Source organism: Mustela lutreola, chromosome 4 (genome assembly GCF_030435805.1).
Source record: "Mustela lutreola isolate mMusLut2 chromosome 4, mMusLut2.pri, whole genome shotgun sequence".
NCBI lineage: Eukaryota > Metazoa > Chordata > Mammalia > Carnivora > Mustelidae > Mustela > Mustela lutreola.
Window position 1 is genome coordinate 144,517,090 of NC_081293.1, and position 22,577 is coordinate 144,539,666.

The 22,577-nt window shown below is 40.4% G+C and overlaps 1 protein-coding gene across 2 annotated transcripts; it reads right to left on the reverse strand.

Annotated features, from left to right (window-relative positions):
* Window positions 1-1,259: 1,259 nt before the first annotated feature.
* Window positions 1,260-12,768, reverse strand: AGR2 (anterior gradient 2, protein disulphide isomerase family member). 2 transcript variants are annotated; one of them, XM_059171285.1, is made up of 8 exons: window positions 12,655-12,768; window positions 9,840-9,985; window positions 9,539-9,602; window positions 9,367-9,419; window positions 7,673-7,746; window positions 5,325-5,388; window positions 2,818-2,901; window positions 1,260-1,557 (listed from the first exon to the last, which is right to left on the reverse strand). In XM_059171285.1, the coding sequence occupies exons 2-8, from the start codon at window positions 9,976-9,978 to the stop codon at window positions 1,508-1,510; spliced, it is 528 nt and encodes a 175-aa protein (XP_059027268.1). In that variant the 5' UTR covers window positions 9,979-9,985; window positions 12,655-12,768; the 3' UTR covers window positions 1,260-1,507. The 2 variants fall into 2 exon arrangements, with proteins under 2 accessions (XP_059027268.1, XP_059027267.1); XM_059171284.1 differs by having other exon boundaries at window positions 12,638-12,738.
* Window positions 12,769-22,577: the final 9,809 nt, after the last annotated feature.

Consider the following 22,577-nt stretch of genomic DNA (forward strand, 5'->3'; position numbering starts at 1 on the left):
CAGCAGGGAGCGTGCTTCCTCCTATTTCTCCGCCTGCCTCTCTGCCTACTTGTGATCTCTGTCTCTCTGTGTGTCAAATAAATAAATAAAATCTTTAAAAAAAATGTATATAAGTGAAAATGCTTTTTTCCCCTTCATTAACTCTGAGAACTTTCTGAATAGGATATTTAACTTTTTCTAAACATATGTACCCACTTGTAAGAAGAGAGCCCAATCCCTCTGCCGATATTTTTACTGAGGATTTGTATGTCATTACATCAGCCATATGTGCACAGAACTATTAGTTAGTACATAGATTTTTGATAGTACTGTGAAAGAGAAAAGAATTTAAAATGTATATTCTGCCCTGGAAAAGATAATGATGCCAAAGAAAAGTTTGTCAAGACAAGAAGTAGCTATTCAATATCTCAATACTCAAAGCATCGTGCAGCCCACCACAGCCATTTGTGGACCAAAGAAGTCAGCAGGGCTGGGTAAAAAAGCAATTCCATGTAACAATGAATGTGATATTAAATATGTAGTGAAGAAATTAATACACAGTTCTAATTTTTGTCATTCAGAATCAAGAGTTGAAAGTAGCAAAAGCTGCTCCCCTATTCGATGCCACTACTTCTCTCAACTTCAAAGGTAAGACCTCTGACCTCTGCTCTGTAGACATGATGTCATTACCCTTTGCTCTTCTTCCAGCTAGTCACATTTTGGTGAAGAGGGGAACAACTCAGCTAAATTTATCCTAGGACAGTGCTCTAAAATCTTGAGAGACCAAATGTACTGTAAGATGAATTCTTAGGATTTCTTTAGGCTACGTTCATGGGTACAGATGTTCTTTGAATGACCTTTTCACTAAATTAGGGCTCTGATAGAGAAAGCTATCTGTAAAGACTTACCCTGAGAGGGTTCAGTTGTACAAAATCTAATTAAAATTAATTCTTGAAGTGAAGTGTATACCTAGGAGTTTCCAGTCAGGGTAGGAAGGGCTGTCTCCAAGGAGGTACCTGATCTTGGGGTGCATTTCTACACATTCTTTTGCACTAACACATCTTCTATTTTGATACTTCTGTTGACTAAGCTCATGCCTACTTCTCGTCACCCACTGAGAAACTCTATAGTGAAGTGATTACTTTGACTTTGGTCTTCATTACTTCCAGTTAAGTCTGTTTTGTCTCCTCTTTGAACATTTCATGTGTACAAAAGTCCTGTTGGGTGAATGAACTGAATAGCTTTTCTCCGAAGGACTAAGTTAGGGGTGACAACAACAGTCTGAATACCTCAAAAGGATTTAATTTTTTTTTTAAAAAAAGCATGGCTTACTATGCTAGTATGCAATATTATTTTCATACAGGTGTACTTGAGACCAGATTTTTAAAAAATATCTGTTGTAACAATAACCATAATCTAATCAGCATGTCCATCAGTCTGCCTGCATTCTCCAAAGTCTTCTAGGATCTCCTCTTGATCCAAGTCTCAGGGCCGGACACAGAGGGAAAAGCTTGCAGATGTTTTTTCTCTACAATTCAGTCTTCAGCAGCTTGAGAGCTTTCTTCATGTTGTCGAGCACTAACAGGGAAAAAGTTGCCAAGGTCAAGATATCGCCAGAATTATACCCATAGCTCTAGTAAACCCCTAAACTTGAATTATTGAATGGGGCGCTATTTCATGATAGGGTGTATTGTTGGTAATTTTGTTAAACATTTTTTTCTGAAAGTATGTGACATGGCTTTTACTACAATCCAGTTTTCTCCCAATATTTCTCACACGTCTTTTCTACCAAAGCACTGTGATATTACCCGTGCCAGATATGTGCTTTTAAAGAGCTCAAAGTCTTATTTCTATAAGACTGGCCATTATCTTGAGAAGGGCTAGTACTTGGAATGTGCTTCCCTGGTCCTCCCCGCACCCACCGGAGGCATTTCTAATGGACCATGAGCATCTTTGCTGCTGCCCAGATGCAGCCTCTAGGCTTCCCCAGCACACTGTTGGAGGTCGTGCCACTCAACAGGTATTTTTGTGATGAACAAAAATATTCAGTGCCTGTGCATTGAGAACAAACAGTGGTTAGTGTGCCTGCTGAATTGAATTTTAAATTTTAATTAACATGATGTTAAAGAGCTACATGGAGCTCATGGCTCACATATTGGGCAGTACAGTTCCAGGCCCCCTAGTCACTGAGCTGAATTGGTTCTTAGGACAAACCCAATTGTCTTCCCAGAAGGACTCATTATTAACCACAACAGGTACAGTCTCCTATTGAGGTGCTCTGTCTGCTCTGAGTTTAACTTTTTTCCTTTCCATTTTTTGGCAACTCTGGGGATAGTGAGTATCTTGCCAGCTCCTGGGAACCATCTTTCCTACTGATCTTTAAAATTGAATTTAAACTCAGCATCACCAAATGGACCATATCATTTTACTTTCATTATTTGGAAAAAATACTGAAGGCCTGAAGATTCCTATTACTTGTGTAATAGGACAGTTACTGTATTGCACTTGATTCTGTCGTAGGACTCTTTACGACAGGGTGCCTGAGGAAACCTTGAGAATCAGGTAATACGGTTATAGAATCCTCCCAGAGAAAAAGAAACCTTGAGAAGCAGGTAATATGGTTATAGAATCCTCCCAGAGAAAAAGATACCCAATCAAAAGACTCTTTCACAAATTATTCACTTAAATAAATGAGACCAAAGTGAAAATGATTTGCCTGAGGGCACAAGGCTAGTTGGGGTCACACTGATTCTCTGCATGTCTGAGCCCAGCTTCCTTCCTCCTCATCGTGGACTGTAAGTGCAACAGCAAGACACGTTCACGGGAGGCGACACTTACATAGAGCTGTATCTGAAGGCTCATAAGCGTAGAGACGATTTGAGTATCTTCCAGTGATGTCAGCTCTAACTGTCAGGGATGGGTCTACAATGAAAAAGCAAATGGGAATGGAATCAACGTTTCCAAGGAAGCTCTGTTGCGCGAGGAAGCCCACGTACTTGTCCATGGCCAATGAAAGGAACACAGCGTGTGATCACCCTCATGAAGGTCTAGTCCATCTACTTGGCAACCCAGACTGTGGCTGCCAGTCCCCAAAGCAGGGCCCAGAGCCCCCGACAGCTGCACAATGCTATTTGTAGCCAAGGTTATGAACCCTGCTATCCTATCTATAGCAACCTGAAAACAGAAGAAGACATACTGGCAGGGGGATGTTGGGTGCTTTGGTGAAAACCCTGGCATTCTATACTAAGGCATTTTGAACTTTTGAAATGCTTATGTTGTAATCACAGCCTGTTACCAGGAGCAACCTAGCTAATTAGAAACCAACTTACAATGCTAGTTCTCGAAATAAAAGGTTGTTTTTAATGAATAAAAGAATGCAAACCATTAATGGCAGCAAAGTTCAAATAAGCATGTAGGGCCCCTCTCTGTTTTTTACTTTTTTGTGATCTAGCTGTATTTAAAAAACAAAGATTTAGGAGTCTTCCTTTATGCATACCTATGATAGTCCTTAGTGTTTTAAATCCATTTTTCCATGTTTTATATTTATTTTGAAGTTATCCACTTATGGGAAAAGAAGGCATTTTTAAAATAAGGCATATCGATAAGGGAGGTACTAGGATCTATGCAGACCTAGAAACCTTCTCTTGTCAGAGAGGTTTGAAAAGGCCCAAAGAGCATGTCCTGAAAATCAGATGGTGGAGGCACGTGAGACCCAGTTGGCTGTGTGCACAGTCTGGCCCTGGTACTTAAGCGGATGATCTGTCATTTCAGAATGTTGAAATGGGCCCCACTGATGTTAATGACAAGAAGCAGACATTTATTTGTTCAACAAAGACTTAAAACCTATTATACTTCTGCTAGTGCAGAGGATACAAACACACGGTCTACTCTTTGCGATAAATTAACATAAGAAAAGCTTTTGAAACACCCAACCCTAGACTCACAAAGCTGCCCCCCTGAACCACCTGAAGAGCTTTAAGAAATACCTCCTGCCTCCCATTCCCAGCAGGATTCTGATTTAATTGGTTTGAGGTGTGGCCCCGCAGCTTGTTTTTCTAAAATCTTCCAGGTGATTCTAATCTGGAGCCGGTGTCCACGCTCCTGAGCTCTAGTTGGTTCTTTTGGAAGGCATGGAATGTGGGTTACAATGCCCTTAGACAGGAATAAATGCTATAAAAAGAACTCTAGCGCAAAGTGTCACAAGATGACCCATAAAGTCCCAATTTAAACGTTCTCAATTTTCTAAATCCTCACGTAACTGAGTGTATAAAATTAGCTTGAGTTCAGCCCTCCTGCTTTTCACTCCTTCACGTGTTCCTCTCCCCTGTCCTGTGCATTTAGTGTGGACTTGGCTGGATTCCAGCCCCAGCCCCGAACCACTTGATCAGTGTGAGTTCTGCTGTGTGATGGATTTATTTATGCATGGTCAGAAGAAAATCACGCAACCCCAGCCACAAAGAGCTATAGTCCTACAGGGGAAAATAGATACTGAACAATCACCCCCGGGATGCCCGAGTGGCTCAGTGGGTTAAGCCATTGCCTTTAGCTAAGGTCATGATCCTAGGGTCCTGGAATCGAGTCCCACATCAGGCTCCTTGCTCAGTGGGGAGCCTGCTTCTCTCTCTGCCTCTGCCTGCAACTCTGCCTGCTTCTGCATGATCTCACTCTCTGACAAATAAATAAATAAAATCTTAAACAAACAAACAAATACCATGACCCCATAAATGCAAAATTATAACTGAGGGAAGAATGACTGCTGAGAGGAACATGGTGCCACATGGGCACATGGTGTTAGTTGTGCCAGGTCAGCGAGCAACTGTGATGACAAGGTGCATGGGGGAAGCAGGAAAAGCTTTCCAGCAGAGGGAACAGGATGTGAAAAGTACCAGTGGCTGGAAGGAGCATGGCTCCTCTGATTTCTTTCCTGGCAGCCATATTCCTACCTTGCCCAGAAATAATTACCAAAAAATGTCAGAAAGAAAAATCCAGCATACCAATTGGAAGTTCGCCTGATGAAAAATAAGAATTTACCGGCCTGAGGTTCTCAGGAAAACAGGCAATACATTTAAAAGTTAGCAGGGTGCTTCCCTCTTCGATGTACTTGTGATGGGACAAGATAAGTTTACATGTGCAGATGAGAAACAAAGGAGGAAATAGGTAGAAGCTTGAACTTTGTAATGAAGAAATGTTGAGACACATAAGGGAATGTTACACCCCTTGCTACGGTGGGGCAGTGACATTGGCCGTGATGGAGTGGCAGATGAGGGAGGGGGACTCTGAGGAAGAGATAGCAAAGTGCTTGGGCAATTATCAGTGTGCTTGATCTCATTGTCATTTTTACTTACCAATAAACATGATCCTGGGGACATACTGGCCATCCGGAGAAAGGTGTTTGTCAGTTGTTTCATACTAAGATTTAAAAAAAAGACAGTTTTAGCTTGTCTGTTCTTCAGGTACTGTCAAACAGAAATATGTCTTCTACTGGGGGAGACATCTTGAAATACTGTAAGGCATCTCTCTTCCCCAGAGAGTTGATAATACAGATGAGGAGGTGAGTTACACACATGAAATAATAAATAAGATAGAGCCAAACGCAGTGCGGAACCTGAGGTAGAGAGCTGAAGGAACATGAGCAAAAAAATTCAAGAAGGGAGAATAAAGAGGGAGTTCCAGTTATGTGGGGAAGACATCTTGGATGAGAGAGATGGGGGAAATAGAGTAGTGAAAAAAACAGGTCAGTTTTGGAAAATTACAGAAACAAACACGCTTGTCTGTGGCACTCATCTTTAAGGAACATCGGTCAGCTGAGAGACACAGGTAGAAAAAGGAATACCAAGGATCCACTTGGTGTGGTATTATGGAGGCCATGCAGGTGCGATGGGTGACCAAAGCAGGGCATTTAACCCTTTATATAAATTGGACTAAGACTTAGGGAGGGAGAAGTCTTAAAAAAAATAAATAGGACGGGACATCTGGGTGGCTCAGTTGGTTGAGCGGCTGCCTTTGGCTCAGGTCATGATCCCAGTGTCCTGGGATTGAGTCCTGCATTGGGCTCCTCGCTCCACAGGGAGCCTGCCTCTCCCTCTGCCTCTGCCTGCCACTCTGCCTGACAGTGCTCTCTCTCACTCTAACAAATAAATAAATAAAATTAAAAATAGATAAATGAGTAGGAGTCAGGTACATGGAACACAAGGTTACTCCAGGCAATGGGAAGAGTTTGTCCAAAGGTAGAGGAGAGGCACAGCACTTTCTGGTAGGACTGTGTGTTTTGGGAGGATTCAAATACAGAGGACACAGGAGGCAGTGGTGAGAGAAGATGCTAGAAAGCTCCTTTTGGGGTTGGCTCGTGAGAGGTCTTGCACACCATGCCAGTTTTTGCCTGTGTTCATAAATAGATCAGAACCCCTGGAGGGATTTAGAAGTACCATGATCCCAGTTTGGTTTTTAGAGTCATTACCCTGAAGGCTATGTGGGATTAGCTAGGATTTATTTTGTAGGCAGGGAGCCATTTAGTAATACTGTAGTGACCTAGGCAGAGGGAGAAATTCTTACACTAAACAGTGGTCCTCACTTTATAGGGAAGTGGCCTACAGCAAAAATATTTAGAAGTTAGAACGACAGGGTTTCTTGACTGCTGTGGGGGTGTAAGAGTGGAATCTCGAATGAAACGTTCAGTGAAACACGGACTAATGAAAGAAGAGCTGTTGGAAAATCCCGCACCAAGCTGATAAATCCAGCACTGAGCACATTGAGTTTAAGCTAATAATGCAAAATGTGGACCACAACTGCACACACAAGTTGGAACTTGTTGCCTGTTTGGGTAAGATTTGGCAATTACCAGTGCGTGGGCATTGATTAAAGGCAGATGTAGATGAAGTTGTCCACAAAGAATATAAAACATTAAAAAGAATATAAAATATTAGGAAGAGAAGCGGGCAGAGATTCACCAAGTCACTAATATTAAAAGGTAGAAAGAGGAGGAGAAGCCTGTGGAAGGTGAGGAAGAACGACTGCTGTGAATGTTCTTTGAAGAAGCCAAGTTTGTCAGCTTGCGAAGAGGGAGGGGGGGGAGAGAGAGAGAGAGAGGGAGAGTGAAAGAAGCGGGTGGAAGGGGGGAGGAAGGGCAGGAGAGGACCTAGGGTTAGGGAGAGTGGTTTTGTGAGTTGTTGGTTGTTACTAGTTTCCCTTTGGAAGAAAGGTGGAACCGTTCGCATGTGAATAGAAAGACCTTGCGGACTGAAAGCTTGGCCAACAGCAAGGGTGTTGATGGCAAAGTAAGGTGGGAATGAGTGAGGCTAAAGCTGGTGCTTTAGACAGCTGGGGACCTGTCACTCCCCAGGAGAGAAGAGCTGAGGACTAAGAAGGGGGGGGGGCAGAGCATCAGGACTGCAGGGAAGAGGGCACAGGACGAGATCTGCAAGGAGACCTTGCATTTTTACAGCAACAGAGAAAATCCTGACCACAAGAGCATATTTTTCAGACAGCCTGGAATTGTTAATTACTGAATAAAAGCACAGCCAGGCAAGATAGATGATGAGTAAAATATCTCTTTTTTCTCTGTCATCTGTGAAATGAGCTCTCCGGAACAGCCCCCAGTCAGTGCAGTATGACTAACGTGCATAGGAAACCTGAGTCATCCATTTCACATAATGAGCCGTGGAGAAATGTCTGTGATGACGAAAACTGAACTTACAACTAGATTGAGGAGGACAAACTGCTCTGCCAACTTCTGGATTTCTTTATTTTCAGCAAACACTTTCTTTAAAGCTAGAATAGACCAAAGAATCAGTAAATATCCATCTCGTCGCTGGTTGAAACTGTTGCTCTCTGTTATATCTTAAGCTGAACTGTATTTTCAATATAATATCCAACTTTGCCTTTTTAGCAATCAATTAGTGAAGTAATATCTAGTCCATTCACTACCTTTGATGCTTGCCATTCACTCATTCATTCTTTCATCCATTCATTCATTCATCCATTTTTTTCCCCCAACCTATATTTATTGCTCGTCATGTGGTACAAACTGTTTTATGGAAAAAAAAAAAAAAGAAGAAGAAAAAAGAAAATAATTTGTTGTCTTCCTAAAGCTCAAATGCTTCTGTGGGAAACAGACCAAAAATAAATAAACAAATACATATCTAATAACTTCAGTTGGAGATATGTATTTCGAAGAAAAATAAAGCAAGGCAAGAGGTTTAAGAGCTCTAGACTGTTTCAGGCAGAGCTCTCGGAGGAGGTGACATCAAAGGAGAGAATGACATCAAAGGAGAGAATGATCCATTAGAAGATTTTGGGGGTCTGTTGTGCTGGGCAGAGGAGGCCGCAGGAGCAGTGGCCAGGAGGCAGGAATGAGCTTGGAGGAAACTGCACAAAGGCCAGGCTAGAGGGAGTAGAGAAAACACAAAGGCAGCGTAGGAAGGAAAGCAAAGATAGCCAGGGGCCAGGTTATGTCCAGCCTTGCAGGCCATGATCAGGAATTCAGATTTCGTTTACTTGTGATAAGAAGCCACTTGAACACATGAGCGAAAGGGTCTGATTTATGTTTAACCGCCTCAGTCTGGCTTCAGTGTGGAGAGCTGAGTGTGGGCTGATTAGTTAGGTGGCTGATACAGTATTCTAGACCAGATGGAATCTTGGCTTGGATCAGGGCAGTAGAAAGGAGTCAGTAAGAAGTGGCTGGATCCGGGGCTGGACCTACACGATACACGGATCCCAGGACAAAACACAATTATGGGGCACCTGGGTGGCTCAGTGGGTTAAACCCTCTGCTTTCAGCTCAGGTCATGTTCCCAGGGTCCTGGGATCAAGCCCTACATGGGGCTTTCTGCTTAGCAGGAAGTCAGCTTCCCTCTCTCTCTCTCTCTCTCTGCCCGCCTTTCTGCCTACTTGTGATCTCTGTCAAATAAATAAATAAAATCTTAAAAAAAAAAACCCACAATTATGGAGCCCCTTATTAAAAAATTCTACAAGTATTAAGACAGCAACAACCAGAGATTTAAATCCAGCACAAAAACCTTCCAGGCCCCCCGCCTTGTGTGAACACACAGTTTGCACATCCTTCAAGCTGGGGCTGGCTTCTGGGTATATTTGGGAGGTAAAGCAGTATATTTGGGAGGTGTTTGCTAGCATAGTAGATATGGGTTACAAGAGAAAGCAAGAAGTCAGGATGAATCCTAGAGTTTGCTTTTTTCCCCCCTTCAAAATGTGCACCACTGGTTAGCACAAAGTATGGAAATATTTGAAGTTACTTTAAAATACGTTTTTCTTACATATAAATACTGTCTTATTTAACTGTGCCAGGCGCTAAGGATAAAAAGATGAGTGACGTGAGCCTGTCCCTAAAGCTAAAAGCCGATAAAGGAAATTATATTTAGAATAGTAAATTACCTTGACTGTGTGGGCATTCATCCAAGTGATGAATAATCATTATGGGTTTGTTGCTGTAAGAGACCAAAGAGAGATTGGGTCATTTTTAATGAGCAGGATTTCTTGTATAGCAACGTGCCACTAGAGGGTGCTCTTGTGAGCTCGGAGAGAACTCTGTAACCTGTATCTTTACCTTGTCTTGGATTTGTACAAAGCTTCTTCGTAAGTCTGAGTCCAGATGAGCTGATCACCCCAACCTAGAGCAAAACGAATGGGTGTATTTAAAACTATTATAATTTCTGACTAAAGCTGTTGAAAAGCAGTGGTAAAGTCTGGAATAAATATATACTGAATACCAATCAGATGCAAAACCCTCTAAAGAAAGTCAAAACAATGATCAACTTTGATAAATTTAGTTCAAAAATATTTTTCGGCACCAAGCCTCAGGTTCTCAATGAAGGGGCACTGAAAGCTGACTGGAAGCGGACTCCTACCTCTGGAGAGGGTCTGGGGCAGTTTGGGTCCAGAGTCCTTGGTGTCTTTCTTAGCTCCTGATTTGGCTGTGATGTCTTTGGCCAGAGTGTAAGAGAGGGCGACAAGGAGCAGGAATGCTGACACCGAGATCTTCTCCATGGCAAATCTGATATGGACAACAAGGAAAATATCAGTGAAACAAAAGGGAATTAGGAGCCTTCTCAGTCTTTGGACAGTATCATGACCCTGGGATACAAAGGAACTGACATTTAGCTGAGATGGAAAACATGCAGCTGGTGTGAAGCACTCCCTTCCACAGACCTTTCCTAAGAATGCTAGTGTGAGTATCTATCTACTTTTGGATCCATCAACAGATACAGACCCACGTAGATATAAATATAGTGAGGGAGCTCTCCACAGAAACCTACACTATAGAAATAGGTATATAGATGTATTTTAGGAAAATAGATGTATACACTTTTACATTTAAGGCAATTTACATTTAAATTTTAGATTTTAAAAATTTTACCACTGGAAGGCACCTTGGGGCTGCCTCCTCCATTCCCACTCCCCACGCCTCATTTTATAGATGAAGAGTCTGAAATTCAGGGAGAGGAAGCCTCCTGAGATGGGTAGAGAACCAAGTCCTCTGCATCTTGCTATTTTGCAGCACTGGCTCCTGTTTTCCCCATCCTGAAACAATCACCCTCAATATACGTACTTCTTTAGCCTTCTGTGAAAATGGGGCCGTTGCCATTAAAGAATAAGATCTAAGTAAAGAGAATCCTTATATAACTCAAAGCTGCCAACTCTGTCACATAACTGAAAACTTAGGCCCAACTAATTCTCCCTCATGTAACTTTCACTCAAATTCCATTTATTAGTTCTGAGGTGACAAAAATATGTCCACGCGGGTTTATTCTACTGGAACAATTCTTTGACTCTCTCCATGGGCCTGTATCGGTAGGTGATGGTGGGCATGGGTTTTGGGGCACAAAAATATCCTACGGGGCTTATAAGGTAGAGAAACCAACCCCTGTGTATCTCCTTGTTAAATTTTTTTCCCCCTTCCAGTATTTCAGTTAATTCTTCAGAAAAGTTACACCACTACAAAGCAGATGTCCATAAACAGGAAAGAGAACGGTTCGTTAAGGTTGATGAGTGAGTGAGGGAGTTGCTAACTAGTAAAGAGAGTTGCACTGGCAGATCACTACAGTTAACCATCACGTGCATGATTAGAGGTGGGATTCCAGGAAAGACAAAGACTGAACTCCTTTCACAAAAACCTCACTAACATGGGTATAGGCCTCAGCAAACTGCAAAGGAAGCAGGATGGACTATCAGTGCTTGGTATTTTTAAGGTGGGAAAGCTTCTCACGTTCTGATAGTTTGAGTGGGAATTTTTGCTGAGCGTTTGTTCTTTTTTATAAAAAGCGTTTGAAGCTACCAGATTCCGATGATGCCTTGGCTTTACCTGACCAATTATCATCTATCCGAATCATACTATGTGGCCACAATATGTCTTACTCGAAAGAAGACCTAAACAAAAAGCAAAGGTACACTTGCTTCATTTTCTACTCGAATAAGAATGTGTACTATAGGTCAGCAATTCCCAGCCGTCTTAGTACAAAGACTTCTTTTTCATATAGAAGAGAAACATACACACACACACACACACACACACATCCCAGGAACTTTGATGTAAGCCTAATTGTACTTTCAAAATATGAGTTGATTCAGAAACCTATGACCTATAACCTCTAACTGGCAAATAACTCCTTGGAATTTATCAACAAACATTTGCTTTTGTTTTTTATATATAGCAATAGCCTCTCTTTATGTTAGGAAAAAACCGTGACTCGTGGGGGTGAAGCATTTGATCTGTGCGGCTCATGGAGGGTTCTTGCGGCATGCTCCCTTGTCATAGTCCTGTAACTCAGCGGTTGGAAGATGCACTTAATGCCTGAGTTTCTGGCAGGATGACTCACCGAAGCCTATTGTTGCTCCTGCTATATAAACACACTGCTGTGGCCTCATTTTCTGAGATTCATTCTATTGGATTCTCATTGCAGAGCTCTCTGCTCCCTCTGCAGAGTAAGTAGACTCTGCTCTGCAAGGGTCCTGCCTGAACCACCTCACAACAGAATGCTAACTGGGAGAGAGAGAATTTGGATGCACACGTGTATGTGTGTGTGCGTACACACACACACACACACACACACTCTATGGAACTAGCCCTTTTTCTGGTCACTGTACGTCTGTCTTCTTATCTTTAGCAGGGAATGAACCTGCAGAAGGTTTCAGTGTTCCTGCTCCTAAATGCTTCCAGAAAGCAGCCAGATCTCTCCTCCTGGAGCCCATGCCGTGAATTTCAAGACTGCAAATGCAACAAGAATATCTTCATGGCAGATGGAGAGACAGAACTGTGTTTCCTGAGGTGCAGTGATAATCGTGAAATGCAGTTCCCAGCGGGCAGTCCGAGCTGAGGTTGGCCAAGCCCATGAGTCTGTGCTCCAGCCGTGGGTGAGAGCAGAGAATTAGATGGTGACCAGTGCACAGTGGCAGAGGACGCAGGGCCCGCTGTTAGAGCTCACCCGACCCTAAACCCCTTGTTTCTAGAGGGAGAAAGCATTACCTTGAAACAGCCCTCTCCCAGCTCTGCCCAAAGAGAGGCCCCAGTAAGCCTTGGATGGAAAGTCCATTATTCCTGGTCCAAGTCCCTGGGAACTACTTTGAACTTTTCTCTCCTTGGGTTCCTGCAACTTTACGAGGTCATCAGAGCGAGTGCCCTGTAGGAGAGTCTTGTCAGGAGTCTTACCTGGTTTCCCCACCCACCTGTCCGTGTGAGCCAGCCGCCTCTGTGCTGTCCAAGCCTCCTGCTGTGCTGGCTCCCTTTGTGCTCCTATTTATGTGCAGAGCACACCTCAATCCCACCCACTGATCCCGTATTTACATGTTGCAAACCCAGAAAGGAACTTTCCTTTTCCCCAGGGATGATCTTCCCTGGGCTGAAGAGTTCCATGTTTTTTAAAAATAACAGTGCAAAGGATATGTTTTTCAGTAGGCATGTTTTTAATTGTTTGTGAAAGTATATTGTTAAGAGATTTGGAAAAGATGGGCAGAGTGCCAAATCCAGGTAAACTTTAAATGAAGACATTTGATTTGCCTGAAGGCTGATTTGTCTTCACATGATTGGATGGAGTGTGTGGTTTGTAGATTTTTTGTCCCCTCCCCCTTGGGCAGATTGCCTTTATGTAGTTGAGAACACACAAGAGATGATTCACAATTCTTAACTCTGCCAGTCTTTGACCTGCTACCCTCCACTGTAGTACAAATTATTTTCCACCCTACACTTCCTCTTCCTGGCAAACAAAATGTATATTCACAATGGCAGTGAAGAAATTACAAATCAAGCAATCACAAAGTATTTCAAAGTTGAGGAAGTTACTGAAAAAAAGAAAACTAATACTATGGGTTTTTATTAATTACATTGTAGTTGAATATATGCAGCAATTTCCCCCAGAAAAGTTCAAAAGTAATTGACAGGTATTCTCTCATTTAATTGCAAACTTTCCTGTGAGGCATGCAGAAAGCCACTTACTTCATTTTTCAGACCTAGAAACTAAGGTCTGCAACTAGTTTTTTTCACTCAAGATTACACAGTTATTCACTAAAGATTTTAAGACTTTTTTAAAAAATATTTTATTTATTTATTTGACAGAGAGAGATCACAAGTAGGTAGAGGCAGGCAGAGAGAGAGAGAGAGAGGGAAGCAGGCTCCCTGCTGAGCAGAGAGCCTGATGCAGGCCTCAATTCCAGGACTCTGGGATCATGACCTGAGCCGAAGGCAGAGGCTTAACCCACTGAGCCACCCAGGCGCCCAAGACTGATTTCCTATAAAAAATTTCAACCCTGAGTTTTGTTGATGAAGCCATATACAATCCTTAAAGCTCAGAATGGGTAAATCTTTAGCAATAGAAAATTAACTAATGAGATACAAACCCTATAAAATAACTTTTAAAATGGGTTAAGATCATAATATTTCAAGTGTATATGTATTTTTATAAAGCCAAAATTCCCATGGGCAAAACAGTGATTCCCCAAGTACTGAATTTTCTTTCAATTCTGAGTTTACAGAGGTAATTTCTTCAGAAGTTTGACTGAAGACTGGTTGGTTCAGTCGGTTGAGCTTCCGACTCTTGATTTCTGCTCAGGTTGTGAACTCAGGGCTGTGGGATGAGCCCTCTGTGGGGCTGCACACTCAGCAGGAGTCTGCTGGTGATTCTCTCTCTCCCCCTCCCTCTGTCTGTACACGTGCTCTTTCTCTCTCAAGTCAATAAATAAATCTTTAAAAAAAAAAAAAAGGTTTTGGAAGACAGTGATTTGAGCTAAACTTTAAAACTAGGAAAGCTTTTATGTGAACCCTGAGTCTATTCATATTCAACTCAACCCCTCAACTGTGCAGAGAAAAAAACAAAGATGTTAAAAAGTTATGACTCCAAGGGTCCCCACAACTCCTGTAGGGCATTGCTGGGACCAAAGCCCAGGGGTCCTCTAGTCCATCACCTGCTCAGAGTAGAAAGTGGGCAGGATTTGGGATCACAAGATTTCAGTCTGAATCCTGCATCCTGGTGCATACTCACAGGATAAGCAGAGATGCCATTTAACTTCCCTGAAACTTTGGTTTCCTTTTCTATAAAAAGGGGTTACTGTTACCGTATAAAATTGTTTTGAGTACTAAATGAGATTTGAATGAATTAAGAAATGAAAAAGTACCTGGTATATTAGTTTGCTAGATGAGCTGGAACACAGTTCCACAGAGTGGGCAGCTTAGACAACAGAAATTCATTTTCTCAGTTTTGGATACCAGAAGACTGAGATCAAGATGTTGGCAAATTTGATTTCTTGTGAGGCCTCTCCTTGGCTCCTCGATGCCATCTTCTTCCTACATATTCACATGGCCTTTCTTCTGTACCAGTGTCCTAATCTGTTCTTAGAAGGACACCAGTCATCTTGGGTTAGGGCCCATCCTAATGACTTATTTTACCTTACTTACATCTCTAAAGACCCTATCTCCAAATATGGTCATATTCTGAGGTACTGGGTATTATGATTTCAACATGTGAATTTTGAGGGGAGAACTCAGACCATACACTTGGTAATTGAAAACATCTTGCATCTGTTATAATAATGAATTATAATGGTATTGTAATTATTCAACGGTATCACTGTGCCTGATTTTGTGCCATTAGTATTTGTCATAGTGACCAAAGTATGACAGGGAGGAAGTAATTATTAGAACATACATTACACATGTCATGATGACTGTGGTATCTTCGGCATACATAGCTGTCTTGGTGTGAAGCAGTGAGGGTTTTGTAGACGGTACCAGTTTTTCTTTTATGTTTCATTACTTTTAACAGTGACATCATACAATCAGTCTTTCAGATTTGCCAAGTAGTGTAAAACTCTATTGTTCATAAATTACTGTATCTTATTTTAAAAATAGAGTGCACATCTAGCATGCAGCCCAACATGGGGCTTGAACTCATGACTCTGAGATCAAGACCTGATCTGAGATCAAGCGGCAGATGCTTAACTGACTAAGCCACCCAGGTGCCCCAATAAGTAAACATTTTGATTTCCCAAGTAGGATTTGATAATGTGATATATAAGATAATGTTTGGCAAGTGAAACTACACATAGTACCAGTGACCCTAACAGGTTATTTAAGTGCATGCTACACATTTGTGTTTTATGCATTTATGTTATCATACTTTTGGAGGCTTTTATGTAAGCAGATTTTAAAGTAGATTATTTTCTATTTTTTAGCAGAATTTGGAGAATTACAATAATAACCAGCAATTACTGAAATCCAGTAGGCACTGGGCATGTGACTATATTACTTCATGTAGTCACACATCATTTTGTTTCTTCACCAAATAGTCACTGAACCTATTCGTGTAGCAAATACCATGCCAGACTCTAAAGATAGAAAGGTGAATAAGAAACGGTCAGTTATTGAGGTAGCCAGACATATACCTAGAAAATTGTCATTCAGGGCAGTAAGCTGTCATGGGGACACCCAAAGAAGTTGAAGACATTGTTACTGTCCTAAGGTTAGGTACAATCTGATTGAAAAATGAAGATAGAAACTCACTGGAAATTAACCATCCATATGAGAATTTCATCCAATAAGGGACAAGTAATTGATACAGACATTAGTTCTTGTTATTTTAAAGAGAAGATAGAGATTTGTATCCACTACAATGTTTACAGTGGTAGTGGAAAGCAAGATTTCCAGATGGAGAAAATGAAGAATTTTCAAAATATGTTTGTTGGATATTTTTTATTTGTCTATTTATTTGTTGGATATTTAATGGGATGAGGGTATTAGAGCGAGATCTCTCTGGATAGTTAATAGGCAAATAGGTTCAGAAAGGTGTTTTGAGGGAGCCTGTCTCCTCTGATGTCGTTATAAGGAGTTTAGATTTCACCCTTAAGAGGGAGTATCCTGCAGTGGTAAACAGGGCCATTTGTAGATTTAGAGTGATTTGGGTTCAAATCCAGCTTTATGATTATGACATTCTCTACTAAATCCTGCAGATCGCTTAAACTTTCGGTACTTTAGTCATCTCAGTTGAAAGTGGAGATAGCATGACCTGCTTTTTTTCTTTTTTTGCTGTTCTTTAAAACAAATTTTATTTTATTTTTTCAGTGTTCCAAGATTCATTGTTTATGCACCACATCCAGTGCTCCATGCAATATGTGCCCTCCTTAATACCCACCACCAGCCTCACCTATCCTCCACCCCTTCCCCTCCAAACCCTCAGTTTGTTTCTCAGAGTCCACAGTCTTTCATGCTTGGTCTTCCCCTCTGATATACCCCAATTTACTTTTCCTCCTTCTCCTAATGTCCTCTGTGTTATTCCTTATGCTCCACAAGTAAGTGAAACCATATGATAATTGACTTTCTCTGTCAGACTTATTTCATTCAGCATTATCTCCTCCAGTGCCATCCATGCTGATACAAAAGCTGGGTGTTCATCCTTTCTGGTGACTATGTAATATTCCATTGTATATATGGACCACTTCTTCCTTATCCATTCGTCTGTTGAAGGGCATCTTGGTTCTTTGCACAGTTTGGTGACTGTGGCCATTGCTGCTATGAACATTGGGGTACAGATGGCCCTTCTTTTCACTACATCTGTATCTTTGGGGTAAATATCCAGTAGTGCAATTGCAGGATCATAAGGTAGCTCTATATTTAATTTTAATCTCCACACTGTTTTCCAAAGTGGCTGCACCAACTTGCATTCCCACCAACAGTGTAAGAGGGTTCCCCTTTCTCCACATGCCCTCCAACACATGTTGTTTCCTGTCCTGTTAATTTTGGCCATTCTAACTGGTTTAAGGTGATATCTCAAAGTGGTTTTGATTTGAATCTCCCTGATGGCTAACAATGATGAACATTTTTTCATGTGTCTGTTAGCCATTTGTATGTCTTTTTTGGAGAGGTGTCTGTTAATGTCTTCTGCCCATTTTCTGACATGATTATCTGTTTTTTGAGTGTTGAGTTTGAGGAGTTCTTTATAGATCTTATAAACATTGTTAAAATGTCTATACTGCCCAGAGAAATCTTTACTTTCAATGCCATCCCAATCAAAATTCCACCAGCATTTTTCAAAATGATAGAATAAACAATCCTAAAATTTGCACGGAACCAGAAAAGACCCCAAATCACTAAGGAAATGTTGAAAAAGATAAACAAAGCTGAGAACATCAAGCTTTACTACAAAGCTGTGATCACCAAGACAGCATGGTACTGGCACAAAAACAGACACGTAGACCAATAGAATAGAGGAGAGAGCCCAGAAATTGACCCTCAACTCTATGGTCAAATAATCTTTGACAAAGCAGGAAAAAATATCCATTGGAAAAAAGACAATCTCTTTAATAAATGGTGCTGGGAAAATTGGGCAGCTATATATAAAAGAATGAAGCTCGACCATTCTCTTACACCATACACAAAGATAAACTTGAAATGGATGAAAGACCTCAACATGAGGCAAGAATCTATCAAAATCCTAGAGGAGAACATAGGCAGTAACTTCTTTGACACTGGCCCCAGCAACTTCTTTCAAGATGTGTCTGCAAAGGCAAAGAAGGGAAACAAAAGCAAAAATGAACTTTTGGGACTTGATCAAGATAAAAAGCTTCTGCACAGCAAAGGAAACAGTCAACAAAACAAAGAGGCAACTCAGGGAATGGGAGAAGATATTTGCAAATATCTTTGGATATCAGACAAAAAGCTGATATCTATGACCTTTCTAATATCCATGGAAGATTTTATAAAATAACTGAGGTGAAGTGCTTCAGTGGTACATAGCACAGAGCAGGCTCTTAGAAATATTAGTTACTGTTACACAATGTATCACTTGCTTCTCTGAGTTATAATCATTTAGGTCTCAGTTCATTAACTCCATTACATAATATTAAGTCAGTGAACTCTCTAACAGCAGAATCTTTAATTCCTATATAATCTTTGATTATAATCCACCACGAGGCTTAGAATTTCAACACACACTGTTGGAAAAATGAAATTGTCATCATAACAACCTTACCAGACACAATTCTTCTAAAAAATAAGGAAAATAAATTCAGATGTGTGGATATAATTGACCCAGTGACACAAGAGTGATGAGTGGAGGGATGACTGAGAGCCCTCATAATTGCTGATAATTAATTCAATATTCCTTTCTGTCTACCAAGCTTCCTTCTGATGTCAGGAAGTAAAGAGATGAACCTATATGCAAATGTTAACCTTCCCCCAACCAAATGGAATAGTGATGAGCTTTATGTAGAGGAAAAGAATAGCTTCTTGTCCTAAAGGACTTGCCCCTCATGGAGGGCTTTTCAGAAATATTTATCTAACTGCAGATCAGGCTGCTGAATAAATATGCTTTTCCTAAACTCTTGCTTGGAGAAATAGACGCATAACATTAGTATTTTGACATATACTTGATTGCCGTTTTAGTTATCTTGATGTTTGATGGGGGCTTTTGCATACAAAAATATTTGTTTCCCACTTTGTGGAGTTTAATTGCTATTCAGTGTAGTAAAGGTGATAACTTAAAGCCTAGCTTTTCCTAAATCTACAGGCTTAAGAATCAATTTCAGTAAATTAAATTTATCAGATTAAATTTAATCTGTGGACATCAGGCTGGCTCAGTCATTGGGCATCTGCCTTTGGCTCAGGTCATGGTCCCAGGGTCCTGGTATGAAGCTCCCCCCAACCCCGACAGGAGGCTTGCTCCCCCCTCTGCCTGCCAATCCCCCTGCTTGTGTTCCCTCTCTCACTGCTTCTCTCTCTGTCAAATAAATAAGTGAAATCTTTAAAAAAATAGATTCAATTAAATAATCACAAATTGATTTTTTGTGTTAATAGATTTAAATTCAGTGGATCAATAACCTCTTTTACAAACTTTGCTAATGGGACTCCCCCAAATACTTTTAACTACAATTTATAAATTTAATACCAGAACATCTAATTCACTTAAAATTTAAATTGTGCAGTAGGGCAGATTTGTAGACATAATGAGAAAAACCTTTCTAAGCACTTTATTAATTCTTGTAAATATCACAAATAGAAATTACTGGATATTACTTTCAGTTCAATGAACCTGTTAAATATTGCTCACAAACAGTCAACTATACCCTTTAAATTAAGATTCTAATTCTAGGTTATTTTTTTTTTAAGATTTTATTTATTTATTTGACAGAGAGAGATCACAGGTAGGAAGAGAGGCAGGCAGAGAGAGAGGAGGAAGCAGGCTCCCTGCTGAGCAGAGAGCCTGATGCTGGACTCGATCCCAGGACCCTGAGATCATGACCTGAGCCGAAGGCAGCGGCTTAACCCACTGAGCCACCCAGGTGCCCCATAATTCTAGGTTATTTTTAATGAGTCACAGACTAATATTCAGATTTGTTAAAATATCTTTTCTTATATCTTACAAACACTTAAATAAACACATGAAGGTTATCCCAATACTTTCAAAACTTCATCTTCAATTTCAGACAAAGAAGGTCTTAATCCTATTCTGAGGAATAATTAGATCTGAGGAACTTAATCAGTTTCAGTCTTACTTCCATTCCTTCCAGGAGTGAACAAAGCAAGAGCAGACTTACCTCTCACATGGAGAGAGGTTCCTGGGTCTAAAGTTTGGGGCTGTGACATGTATCAAAGGCTGCAAAGTCATCATTGACATGTTATATTGAAAGTTGTATGATAGGATGGGTCTCTCAAGGGGAAGTATTGAGCACACGGCTCAGCACCGAGCCTTGGTAATGATACTCGTCCACTTAGGAAGGTGAGAAAAAAAGCCAAATTCTCTGCTGTGGTAGTGCTTATCTTCTTGCGTCATGAATACAGTTTGTCCAGAAGAGTCTCCTTTTAGGCCTGTGGCTGAGTATAGTAATTAAAAATATCCTCTTCTACTCATTAAAGTAGGATGATTTGGACAATTCTTCATATGGTCTAGGTGATAAAATCCATCAAGGTTCTCTGTAGGAAAAATGCTCACACACGTGACGAAACCTCCTTGGAGGACTCCATCCACTCCAGCTTAAACATTCTTACTTGAGTGTTCATGTATCAATTAGGCATCTCAAGGAGCCCACAGCTTTAGAATTTTTTTTTTTTTAATTTAGCTCTCTGTACTTGTTTTATAGACAATCAAACACTTCTTCCTAGTTATCAGAAATGTTATACTTTGTACTCAACTGGAAGGAATCCTAGTCTCATAGGTCTTCAAGTCTTGCTTTACCTGAATAAAGGCCCACATTTGGAAATCTTTTAGATCATAGAGGAGATGTGTCTTATAGGAAAGAAGCTATAAAAAATAATATAAAAGTTTGGATAGGCTGGAAATAGGGATGATTTAAAATATTTATATACATATTTGGTTCTCATCATAAATTCTTTAGCCATATATGAAAGAAGGAGTTCAAATACATTAAGGAGACGTGTCCTTGGCAGTTGGAGTTTGACCCTAGAGTCAATATTGTTACATGACAAATACACTTCTGAGGGTGGGGCCCTGAACAAGCAGAGATGTCCTCTGAAGCTGTCATTCCTCTTGAGGCAAGTGACTTTTTAAAAGCCTAAACCTGCCTTCTGAGATAGCTTTCCTTTGACTTCAGTTCTAGGAAATGTCTTCTGGGAGTTTTTAAAGCTTCCCTCCTTCAAAAACCATTATATCATCATTTTACTATCCAAAGTGAACCAGCACATTGTCAGGTGGCCATGACTAGAGTTTTCTCTCTTATTATCTGGCTGTCTTTGCCCTGATGTGGCAGGCGTTTTGTAAGGGATGGTGATAAATGAACCGCAATATAATATGGAAACAACAAAAATGATACATATCAATAGTAGCTTGGTAAGTAAAACACATGGTATACTCTATCATAGGATATAATACTTTAAAGTTGGCAAAATTTTCTTTAACAAGCAAAAAACTTGTAAGTTTTAATATTTTAACCTACAGCAGAAAACACTGATTACTGTTAAACAAGAGGCTCACAAAGAAAGTACTATTATGCTTATAACTTTCTCATCTGTCAAATAATAATAAATAACTTTCCAAACCCTCAACATTTTTTGTGCATATGATTGAGTATATAATTGCGAATATATTTGATCTTTCTTGGAAGATCAGAATAATCCTTTTGTGATCTGTGATTCCAAATTTGCCTTGAGTGTGCTTGTGTGTGTCTTTTGCATGCCAGTGAATTCTGTTATATTTTTTCTCCAAATGGAAGAATTGGTTTCAAAATCTGAGTTTGGATAATTTGGGGTTAAAAAAACCCCAACCTTCTCTAATGGTTATTTAAAGAAATGCAGGGGTGCTTGGGTGGCTCAGAGGGTTAAATGTCTGCCTTTGGCACAGGTCATAATTCCAGGGTCCTGGCATGGAGACCTGCCTTGGACTCCTTGCTCAGTGGGAAACCTGTTTCTCCCTCTCCCTCAGCTTGCTGCTTCCCCTGCTTGTGCTCTCTGTCTTTCTGCCAACTAAATAAATAAAATCTCAAAAAGAAAGCAAGCAAGCAATCATGTATTGCTTTCACAAATTAATCTTTTTGGGACACTTTGCAATATCCAGTTCTTATGTTTTATCCTTAAAGTACCAATGAAAGAGTAACACGTCCTCATGTTCTCAGCATTCTTCTCCACCTGTCTTTTCCAGGTGACTCATTCTGTAATAACTTTATTCTCAGTCCTCAGCAATAAGTCAGCCCTGAAAGCAAACACAGAACATTTACTTTCTTCCAGATTTCTTTAAGACCTCGTCATCATTTCAAGACCAAATTCTGTGGTATTCACCACATTACATTTTACTTATCTGTCCTTATAGGAAAATATCACATTTGTTCGTTATTTGTAGGCTTTTAGACACTGCACAATGAAAAAAAATGGGCTCTAATTCTGTGAATATTTAGGATGTAATTTTAGAAGTGAGTCTTAATTACACTTAAACCAGTTTTCTATTATTCTTATTTTTATATTGGATTGCCAAATTAAAAACTTTAAGTAAAAGAAATCCTACCAACTAATCATTGTAAATGTTAAACCATTTGATGAATTTGGTCAATTTCCTGAGCCTATAAAGATAGTTTAAGGGATTTTGAGTGTCTTCAGGGCATGAAATGCAGACGTGCTATAAGGAGGTTTTCATATGGAATCATTTGGGACATTCTTT